The sequence below is a fragment of the Sapajus apella genome, unplaced genomic scaffold (assembly GCF_009761245.1).
Source record: "Sapajus apella isolate SASKATOON/1434 unplaced genomic scaffold, GSC_monkey_1.0 scaffold1, whole genome shotgun sequence".
Taxonomy (NCBI): domain Eukaryota; kingdom Metazoa; phylum Chordata; class Mammalia; order Primates; family Cebidae; genus Sapajus; species Sapajus apella.
Genome location: NW_022436941.1, coordinates 60,421,499 through 60,432,959, shown reverse-complemented (window position 1 = coordinate 60,432,959; position 11,461 = coordinate 60,421,499). Strand labels below are relative to the sequence as shown.

The 11,461-nt window shown below is 41.9% G+C and overlaps 1 protein-coding gene across 3 annotated transcripts in view; it reads left to right on the top strand.

The window, feature by feature from the left end:
* The first annotated feature begins 3,538 nt into the window (after positions 1–3,538).
* Positions 3,539–11,461, top strand: part of CMYA5 (cardiomyopathy associated 5) — a 100,218-nt gene continuing 92,295 nt past the window's right edge. The window contains exon 1 of one of the 3 annotated variants that reach the window (XM_032277319.1): positions 3,539–3,800. In XM_032277319.1, coding sequence (XP_032133210.1) covers positions 3,652–3,800 — 149 coding nt within the window. In that variant the 5' untranslated portion in view covers positions 3,539–3,651. The remainder of the gene's footprint in view (positions 3,801–11,461) is intronic. The other 2 variants (XR_004268806.1, XM_032277316.1) reach the window with 2 other exon arrangements.

Here is an 11,461-nt window from a genome sequence, read left to right as displayed (position 1 = left end):
CATTGTTGAGGTGTTTTTTTTTTTTTCTGTGAAAGTCTTTGCTTTTGAGATGAGACCGAGGCTATAGTTACCTTCTAGAACTGAACTAAATCTGCTTACTATGCTTGATTATTTAGATAGTACGGAGAATCTTGGAATCAAGTTCATTTGTGATTAAGCAAGCTAACCACATCAATATCTTATGTCTCTGGCATTATGAGGAATGCAAGTTTACACATATTAATTTTTTAGATATCCTGCTGTGTAACACTTTTTATGCAACTGAGCTTTTCATATTTTGGGGGGAAATTTTTCCTAAAATCCGCTATACACTGTGCATCTCTTAATCAAAATATGCCAAGTAAATATTCTAGTAATGACTGGGTCATCATTATAAGCATTGGTCATGGTACTATTTGATAATACTGTGCAACAGGGATGGGTAGGGTACCATGTCTCTACAGTATTGTGACATTTCGTAATAAAACCCAGGATTTACCATGGTGTGGACTCCTTCACTGTCACTGTTTTCTCAGTTTTCAATGTCCCCACCCTTACTACTGCTTCTTTTCACTTGCTTTATTGTGATAGATTAAGAAGTCACTAGCCGGGCGCGGTGGCTCAAGCCTGTAATCCCAGCACTTTGGGAGGCCGAGGCGGGTGGATCATGAGGTCAAGAGATCGAGACCATCCTGGTCAACATGGTGAAACCCCATCTCTACTAAAAAAAATACAAAAAGTCAGCTGGGCATGGTGGCGCCTGCCTGTAATCCCAGCTACTCAGGAGGCTGAGGCAGGAGAATTGCCTGAACCCAGGAGGTGGAGGTTGCGGTGAGCCGAGATCGCGCCATTGCACTCCAGCCTGCGGAACAAGAGCAAAACTCTGTCTCAAAAAAAAAAAAAAAAAAAAAAAAGAAGTCACTAAATTTAGACTCAGTTCTAAATCAGTAGACTGAGGCCTAAAATTATGCACATGTGACTGGCCAACTATGTCAGATAAGTCAACTGATAATATTTATATATGAGAGAATTTTTTAGACTCTTGTTATTTTCAATCTCAATTATTTGTGTGGTGAGTACGAAATTATTTTCTGTTTGTGTTCATCTGTCCATTTCTGTGTATAGTCCCTCAGTATATGTGAGGGATTGGTTTCAGGCACTCCCGTCCTCTTCAGATACCAAAATCCACAGATGCTCAAGTCTCTTATATAAAATGGTGTAGTATTTGCATATATCCTACACACATTTTCCTGTATACTTTAAAGCATCCCTAAATTACCTGATACATAATGCAATGTAAATGCTATGTAAATAGTTGTTATACTGTATTATTTAGGGAATAATGATGAGAAGGAAAAAAGTCTCTACATGTTCAGTATAGATGCAACCATTCTTCCTTCCTTTTCCTACCCCCTCCCAAATATTTTTCATACTTGGTTGCATTCACAAATACTACCCATGGATACGGAGGGCTGACTGTATTTGCATGTGTTGTTAAAGTGGTGTTTAAAATGTGCAATCCATACTACAATTCTAAATTTTGGATTGATTTGAACTAGGATCTTTGCAAATAAATCTTATAGACATTACTGTTTGTAAGAAAATTTTAATTAAATGACGGAAAGAACATAGAATGGCTCCCTGTGGTTTTGATTAGTGTTTAACAGATTTCCACAGCTGCAATTGAATTCCTTTTGTCCTGGATGAGCCTGGTCATTTGAGACTGCTGATGGTAAAGTCTAGCTGGTGTTAAGAAAATAAATATTGCTGATGCTAAACCTGGTTTAGTGAGCTGGGGAAATCTGGACTCTGCTGTTTTCCCTCCTTATGCCCCACTAGCTGATGTTTCTGTACTCTCTCTCAACGATTTACAGTTCATTATCTACAGACATAATGTATGCATATCAGCTAGTGTAACTGGTGAATAATCCCCAACCTACAGTCTTATCTAACAACTCTGACTTGCTATAATTAAAGATAAATGTTCACTCTTCTAGCCGTCACATCATTCTCATGAAATGGATATCTTCATGTATTGTAGAGATACCGCAGCTTGTACATAGTCAGCAGGTCTGGTTTTGTTCTCTTCAGGGAGCATTCATTATATGTACCTGCTATGTGCTAGGTACTTTGCTAGTGTGTAGGCTTGTAAGGGATGGGGATGGTGAGACAAAGAAGAGTAATAAACTTACAAAGTCCACTGGGGAAGGAGATAGAAACATAATTTGAATATAGGATTATGTGGGAACCTGGAAGAGAGATACTGAGTTTAACTTCGGGATTTCAGAGAAAGGTGGTGATCTTGAGTTAAGGATATATCCCGGTAAAAATGGGACGAACCTTTGTGGCAGAAGGAATTGTGTAAATAAAGACACAGTGGAGTGACTTGATATAATGTTGGGAACTCCTGACTTCTAAAGAGAGCAGACAAGCTAGATGTGGTGGGTTACACCTGTAATTCCAGCACTTGGGAGGCTGAGGTGGGTGGATCACCTGAGGTCAGGAGTTCGAGACTAGCCTAGCCAACATGGTGAAATCCTATCTACTAAAAATACAAAAAGTAGCCAGGCGTGGTGGCGGGTGCCTGTAATCCCAGCTACTCGGGAGGCTGAGGCAGGAGAATCGCTTGAACCAGGAGATGGAAGTTGCAGTGAACCGAGATCTCGCCATTGCACTCCAGCGTGGGCGACAAGAGCAAGACTCCTCTCAAAAAAGAAAATAAAGAGAGTAGATAGGTAAAACATGGCCGGTTAGGCAACCGTTACCTTTGTGAGGATATTGGGCTTCAGTCTTTGAGCAGTGGGAAACGTTGAGGGCTTTTAACCACAACTTGATCCGAGAAAGGGCTTAGGGCATTTGGGCCAGTTTAGACAAAACTTAGCTTTTGGCTAACGTGGGGGAAATTGCTGCTCCTCAAGGTTTAAGATGAGTGGAGATAAAGTTTCCTGGCTCAATAACAGGCACCACTGACTGAGCAAGAAAATACACAGTATATTGACTTGCGATATAAAGGGAGCCGGGACTGAACAATGATTCGAAACTGGGCTTTTAAGCAGGGCACACCTAGCTTTGCTTGTCATTGGGTCAGTTTACTAGCAATGAGAGACAGCTGCTGGAGCTGTTCGGAGCCTCTGTTTCCTCATCTGGGAAACCAGCACTAACAGTAAAACTTTCTCCAGGTACCGCTGCAGAATCGAGGTAATGAAAGGGAGATCCTTAGCTTAGCAGAGTGCCTGGGAGCAAGTGCCCTGCTCAGGATGTAGTTATTGTTCGGGATAAAGGGTCCAAAAAGTAGCTCAACTCAAAACCGAAAAGACTCACTCTGGAGGAAACAGAGAGGGGCTAGGATGCCTTTTCTCCTTTGAACCCCCTGGTGCAGCCGGAGCGCGCGCCCCTTAAAACTGATCTCCAGTTGTCCAAAAGGCCCGCCAGGGATCTGGCGAAACTGGGGCGGGGGAGGGCTCGGCGAAGAGAAGCTGAGCCCGGGCCCCGAGAGCTCGGTGGCGAAACTTTGACGCCTTCTATTTAAAGTCGCGGGGCTTGCCCGCCCCCGGCGCCGGGAACCCGAGCCGCCCCCGCAAGGGCAGGGCTGGGGAGGGCAGGGGCCAGAGCAGTCGGAGGGAGAACACCAGGCGCGGCGCGGGCGGCCCCGGCTCCGGCCCGGGAGAGGCGATGGCGAGCAGCGAGAGCAACCACACTGGCGAGAGCTTCCTCGGCTCCGACGGGGACGAGGAGGCCACCCGGGAGCTGGAGACCGAGGAGGGGACGGAGGGCGAGGAGGACGAGACCGCGGCGGAGTCGGAGGAGGAGCCGGACGCCAGGTAGCGCGAGCCTCCCTCCTCGGCCCAGGGCCTGCAGGGCAGCTAGCCGCGCCCTTGCCTTTTTGCTTTAAGTTTTTAAGCTCTGGGGTCCGTTTCCCTCGAGCTAGGCACTTTCTGTCTGGGTGCACTGCCGTTTAAAACAACTTGAAGGTGAAGGTGCTTGCTGTCAGCTGGAGTGACAGGCCCGCCTGCAGCAGAGTTCATTACCCCCGCCCCCAGCTCCTTGTGACTCGCTGCCCTTGTTTATTCCTGAGGATTTACTTAGGGTCCTGCCTAACTGCAGAAATGTGCTGGAACGCGTACATCTGGCCCAAGGCACAGGAACCATCGTGAAAGCTAGCTCTAGAGGAGAAGGGGGCGGGGTGCAAGCGAAGGCCGCTGGGTACCTTCCAATGAATGGCGGTCTCTGGGGCCCCCTCTGGGCTAGGCTGCAATAAGGGGACCTTATTTTGATAAATAAGGCCCATAAATTCTTTGGCCCATAAAAGAATGAGCTTCAACCCCTCTTCCTCAAGTCCTGCTGCTTTTTTCCTGGTCCCAAATATCAGTGTTTCAGTGAATGTAAATGCGGTGAAGTAATACTATATAAAAAAATGCTCCTCCCACCCCTCGATCTCCCACCCTCTGTCCCTTTCTTAAGAAAGTCCTAAAATGAGAATAATAGAAATCACCTAATCTCTATTTGGATTTGTTTCTCCTTTCACTTGTTCTCCTTGAGTATGGGTTTTTGGTTCTTTTCCTGACTGTGTGTCAATCAGTGATGTCTCCTCAATCTGTTGGTAACAGTAGAGGCCTTGAAGGTGGCAGATGGGTGTGTACCACCTCAGAACGACCAGCTAACCTAATCAAAGCCGGCAGCGCCGATGTTGAAGAACTAGCTATAGAGTGGCATTGAGGAGGATGGATGGTCAGTCAGATAAAAAGTCCTGAGTGTAAGCCACGTTTACCAAGCAGCTACCAAGTGGGAAGCAGGTACAGCCCCTGCCCTCAAGGACTTTGTGGAAAAAGTTAGTTTCCCTAACTTCTTCCCCTACATGGGGAAGTTTTCCTAACATGGCGAGGGTGAGACTATATAGAGATAGAAGGGAGGACTATGGGTACTGTGCAAGGGCAGAAGGGGGAGTGTTGCACTGGAGCTGCCTTGAAGAGGTGGGCAGGAGCTGCAAACGGGAAGAGCAGAGGAGAAGGCCTCTGTAGGAAGTAGATCAGGAAGTAGGGGACCTGTGATCCCTTGGCAGTTGAGAAGGGGAAGTCTGTCCACCCCAGCTTTTATAACCTTTACCTTACTGTTGTCTGGTTTCCTCCTATCCTTGCCCAATTACAATTTACTACGAATAGAATCTGAAAACTCATTTACACTAAAATGTGAGCAGCTGACAATTCACCACTTTGGGGTTGCATGGCCATTTGACAAAGGTCAAGACCTTCAGAAAAGGATGTGATTTGTCTGCAGTAAACTTCAGGCTGCTCTGACTACAGACAGTAAGGTGGACACCAGGGAAAGAGGTCAGAATAAATAGAGTGGAGGGAAACGTGAGGGAATAGGGTAGTGGGTAAGGGAGGCCTGGAAAAAGCATCCACTTTTTTATTATTCATTGGATGACAAGGGTAACAAGAAGTCAGCAAAACTTCTGGATTTAGGAAAAATGTTGACAAAGAGTCAAACTCTAAAGTATTTGGAGAGATTTATTCCAAGCCAAATATGAGGGACCAATGGCCTGTGACACAGCCCTCAGGAGATCCTGAGAACATGGGTGGTTGGGTATAGCTTAATTTTACACATTTTAGGGAGACATGAGGCATCAATCAGATACGTGTAAGATATATATTGGTTTGGTCCAGAAAGGGGAAAACTGGAAGGCAGTGGGAGCTTTTAGGTTATAGGTAGATATAATTTTTTTTCTGATAGTCAGTTGGCTGAAAGAGTTAAGTTATTCTCTAAAGACCTGGAATCAGTGGAAAGGAATGTTTGGGTTATGATAAGGGGATGTTAAGACCAAAGTTTTGTCATGCAGATGAAGCCTGCAGGTAGCCAGCTTGTGAGAGAATAGACTGTAAATGTTTCTTATTAGACTTAAAGAGTTGTTCTATCAGTAATTCCAAAAGGGAGCGGGGGTGTAATGAGGCACGGTCCATCTCCCCATCCCACCATCATGGCCTGAGTGAGTTTTTCAGGTTAGCTTTGGAATGCCCTTGCTGAGCAGAGGGGTCCATTCAGATGGTCAAGGGGCTTAGAATTTTATTTTTGGTTTACAAACCTTTATTTTTAAGAATTCAAAAGGCACAAAATGATCTGTAAGCTTTACCCTTTCAGGTATAATGTACATAATTATCTACAGTTACCTTTCTGAATTTTGGAAAAATTCCCTCTAATTATAAAATGCTTTTGTAGTGCAGGAAAGCTCATCATTTACATATACCAACATGTATATTGGATCAGAAAATTGCCCTTCTGATATATCATCCAGTGATATGAATGTGACATGTGACATCAAGAGGCCTGACTGTGAATCCTATTAGTTGTTCCATCATGGGCAGATTCTGTCCTCTTTGAGCCCAATTTTCTCATCTGTAAAATAATAAAAATTCCTAATTCATAAGGTTGTCATAAGGATTGCATAAATTATGTGAATGTGTGGAGGAGTGCTTGGTTCTTAGTAGTTTCCCATTAAGTTTTAGTTTCTTTTATTCCATCAGATGAATCATTATTAGCAGGAAACCTCTACCGTCTGCCCACCATTCATCCATGAAGGGAGAGATGGTCTCAGCTTTCAGTATAAATAATGATCTTATTTCACTTTGACTTACCTGTATTCATTCATTCACTAAACATTCACAGAGTGCCTACTATTAATATTTGCCATAGGCAAAGCAAAGTGCTGATGATACAAAAATAAGAATCCATTATTTTCACATTCTAGTTGGAGAAACAGAAAAACCTAATTATGTCGTTAGTTGTTAGAAGAAATTTAAGGAAGAAAAGGTCTGTATGAAGCACCTCAAAGTCTTTGGATCCATACTCCCTGGAAGGGTTGGAGAAGGCTTCATCATTGGAGCAGTGTTTTGAATCATAATAAGGTGCCTCTCAGTGCTTGTAGTTTGTGGACATCAAAAAAGATTTTATGTTGCTAAAACTTTACAGAAGAACTTTTGTGAAAGGCAGATTCTAAAATCCACAGGATTTTAGAGCTAGCAGAGGCTTTAGAAGTATCTGTAAAATTGATCTGATTTTAGATTCAGAAACTGAGTGTCAGGAGATGTTTGTTCAAAGTCACAATTTTTTTTTTTTTTTTTTGAGCCAGGGTCTCACTCTTGTTGCCCAGGCTGGAGTGCAGTTGCGTGATCATGGCTCACTGTAGCCTTGACTAACCAGGCTCAGGTGATCCTTCCACCTCAGCCTACTGAGTAGAGGGACTACCGGTGTGCATCACCATGCCTGGCTAGTTTTTTATATTTCTATAAGTGACAGGGTTTTGCCATGTTGCCCAGTCTGGTCTTGAACTCCTTGGCCCAAACAATCCACCGGCCTCAGCCTCCCAAAGTGCTGAGAGTCTCCCAAAGATGTGAGCCACCAAGCCCGGTCAGCCACAGAATTTTTTATAATAGAATTAGGAGTAGACCCCAGCTGTCTGGACTGCAATTTAAAGTTCATTAATTTGTTCATTTGGCAGATATTTATTGAACTCCTACAATGTGCCAGGCAATGAACAAGGTCTCTGCCCTGCTAAAACTCACCCCAGTTTGGAGAGGCAAATAAATAAAACATATAGTATGTCAAGTGCTAATAAATTGTGATGACAAATACAACAGGACAAATGGGTATGCTGTTTTGGATGGAGTGGTAAAGAAAGCCTCTCTGATGAGTTAATATTTGAGCAGACACTGAAGGAAGGAGTTTCTAGGCAAAGGGGTGAGCAGGTGCAAGGGCACTGAGGCAGGAATATGTGTCTTATTTGAGGAGCATAAGGAGGTCAGGGTGCTGGAACAGAGTGAGTAAGGGGGTGAGTGGTTAGAGTCGAGTTTAAGAGAGAGCTGGGTTGCAGATCACGTAGGGCTTTGTAGTCCATCATAGTAAGGACTTTGAATTTTATTTTGAGTAAAATTGGAAGCTATGTGCTGTCTACTACACCAGTCAGGATAAAACAAACAAAAAAACAAGGAAAGCACCGTGATTGCAATATTCCTTTAAATAATAAGCACTTATACATTTGTATTTTCATTTGACTAATATTTATTGAACACTTACATTGTGCCAAACACTATGCTAATTGTTTTAAACTCATGGTTTCCTGTATGGTGAGGAGGCAGAAGTAGATAGAACTGTTATTTTTGTATTTTTCTGACTGTAGACCAGTGAAAGCCAATTCTTCCAGCCTTTTCCACAGATCACTTAGAAACTTTTCAGCATTTTTATTTTGGGTCATTTTTTGTTGATCCATTTTATTTTCTCTATTTAAGCACAGAGAATTTTTGCCACAGCCGTACCCCAAACTTAAAAATCACCTTCAGTTGCAGCTTTGCCAGTGCTTATATAAAACAGATCTGTCTAAGCTGACAGAATTAAAAATTATTAGTGGCATTCACATTTAACTAGTCCTTGTAGGAAATAAACCTTTTGGAAGGTGCAGGGAATTTGTAAGTGGTTTTTGTTATCAGTACAGAGCACTCTGTTTCCATATATCTATTTATATGGTGTCTCCCGTAGATGTGCTTACCTAGGTGTTTTGACAAGCGTGTTATTTGAGCCAGCCTTCTGAGGTCAGTGGAAAGAGCTCAGAATGGGAGGGGTGACTGCTCAGGATGCCAGAGGCTGAGGGAGGAGAGAAGATAACAGAGTCATGTGTAGCCAGAAACTGAAGAGCTATTTAAGTGTTGGCTGCATGGATATTATATGTCCTTGGTAAGACTTTTAATCAACCAAGAGTCAAACTCAGCAAGAGTTGGAATTATTATTATTTTTTCTTTAAAAAAGCAAACTTACTAAAAAGCATAGAACATACTGAAAAAATTTTACAAAAAAAAAAGTTTTATATTTTCTGGATATTCTGAAAACAGGCTTAATGAAAGCCTAATTTTGTTTAGTCATTAAGCCAAATTCCCCTTCCTACCAGCATGACTTAGAGAATCAAGTACAAGAGGCCGGTTGTGGTTTGTACATGAAAGTAATTTTTGATTTAGTCCAGCATTATCCTATAGAAATATAAGGTGAGCCACATCCTTAATTTAAAGTTTTCTAATAGCCACATTTTAAGAAGTAGAACGAAACAAGTGACATTAATTTTAGTAATTATATAACCCAATATCCAAAGAATCCATGTAAAACTTATTAGAGATGTCTTACATTATTTTGTACTAAGTCTGAAATTTGATGTTTTTTTAATACTTGTAGCGCGTCTCAATTCGTCCTACCTAACCACATTTCCAGTGCTTCATAGCCACATGTGGCTAGTGGCTATCGTACTGGACAATGCAGGCCTGATAATACCTGGAAATCTGTTAGCTTCATTGGAATCTGGAGAGCTGCTGCCTTGGTAATAAGTCCTGTATGCCAGGCCCTGTGCTGGATACCAGGGACATAAAGAGGATTGGATGATGCAGTTGTTTCACTCAAGGAGCTCAGTCTGGTGAGTGGAAGCAGCTAGTTTCAACCTAATATTATAAGCACTATACTAAGGATGTTAACAGAGGAATATCCAAAGACAGTCTTCCTAAAATGAGAGTTAGAAAGATTTCTGCAGAGTGCCATGGCAGTTGGGCAGAAAGATGTTCCAGGCACAATATATGGTTGGATATCCCTTTAGTTCCTGGTTCCAGCTCTTGTGCTGCTAATTGCTGCTCTGTCTAAACTTTCTTTTTATTATCCAGAAGCATCTCAGGATTTTTTAGGGTTGAGAATATTTGTTGATTGGATAAGTGAATGGTGTGAATAAATGAATGAATAAATGAGTGAGCGAGTAAAGGGCAAGTCATCCAGACATCTTCAGGAAGCAAGTTGAGTTGGGATATTGAACTTGTTAGATCAGGTAAGGTTTTTGTTGGTTGTTGACAGTTCATTTACCAGGGGTTGACAATGCCCAGTGACTCTGGAAAGACAGCAGCTTGGAGGGAACAGTGATAAGTACAGAAGGGTTGTTCAATTAAGATGTCTGCAGTCATCAGTGCCCCCTCTGTGACTTGTTAGAATGCCACCCCTAGTCTGATCCTTCAGCCAGATCATAGATGGAAAAATAAGAAGAGGCTTTGCTTTTTGCTCAGAGAAAATTTTTCTTTTAAGGCGACCAAAATGGGTTCAGTTCCAGAATTCTTCATCTTAATCTGATGAAGTCCGAGATATGTGGGAAGATTAATTGATATTACTGTTCAGTCCACCAAACTAAATGCGTCAGAGCCCTCTCAGAGAGCTGTTCATGTCTTTTCTTCATTTAAGTATGCCTCCTTTTAAGAAAAGTTCACTTGCTAAATGGGAGTTTCCATTCACTGTTGTATACCATAAATATATACAGTTTTGATTTTAAAATTTTTTAAAAGAAATTTACATTCAGTACAAATTTCCTCTTAATGGCTGATTTCACTAGGGCACTTAAATTGTTGATTTATAAATAAAATTAATTCCTTCCATTTAAAGAAGTGTATTTACTGTAAGAAAAGAGGCTTATTCATTCAAAAGGTATTTATTGTGGGCCTACTGTGTACCGGGCGATATAAACATGGAGTATACAAAACAGTAAAGTTATTAATCCTCAAAGTTTAGCCTTTGGGAAGGGCAGGTATTAAATAAATAATCTCATAAGTAATTAGTTAAATTCTATTCATTGGTAAGATGAATTGGTCCTAGGGAGCGTATGTAGGGGCCTGCTAGGACCCTCAAGTCCCAGTCTCTGAAGCCTCCTTGCTCATTCCCTTGGGAGTTTTCGGTCAGTGTGTAGGTCCCTCTTGTTAGTCCTTCTCCATCTATGGCAAAAGGTTTCACTGTCCTGTAATGAGAGTCTGGCAAGACAGCCTGGCTGCCGATGACTCTTATCCTAGAAGAGACTTCACATGTCATCTCCCTTACCCTCATGCTTCTGGTGAGTGAACAGAGGCATAGATAGGAGGGAAACCATCACTTGGTCAAGGAACATCTAATCTCTTCCAAGCACTATCACTTATTATTTTGAGTTATTTTTACAATAGCTCTTTGATATGGGGCATTGTTTTCATTCCCATTTTATGGAAGAGATAATTAGGTAAATTACTCAATATTAGCAATTTTAGCAATATTGAGTAATTTGCCTAATTTCCGACAGCTGGTAAGTATCAGAGCTAGGATTCTAACCCCAGGCTACTGTCAGGACTTGTGCTGGAACCATATTCAGTTCAGTGCTCGCCTCAAGATTATACACACCTGTTTTTATTAGCCAATTTATTTCTTTTATATTTGAGTACAATCTGCTAATAATCATTTCAATTTACTTCAAACTTTTTTAAAGGCAGAAGCATCAAAGACCCAGAAAATCCGCATAGTAGCTAATCTTGACGACACCTTAGCAATATTAAGTTTCCTCATGTGTAATAAGGAGAGTAGATCTTATGTTTAAAAATAGACATTAGGCAGTCCAATGTGATTGCATTCTCATAAGGCCAAAGGCAGTAACGCCAGAATAACTTCCTTATATGCTGTA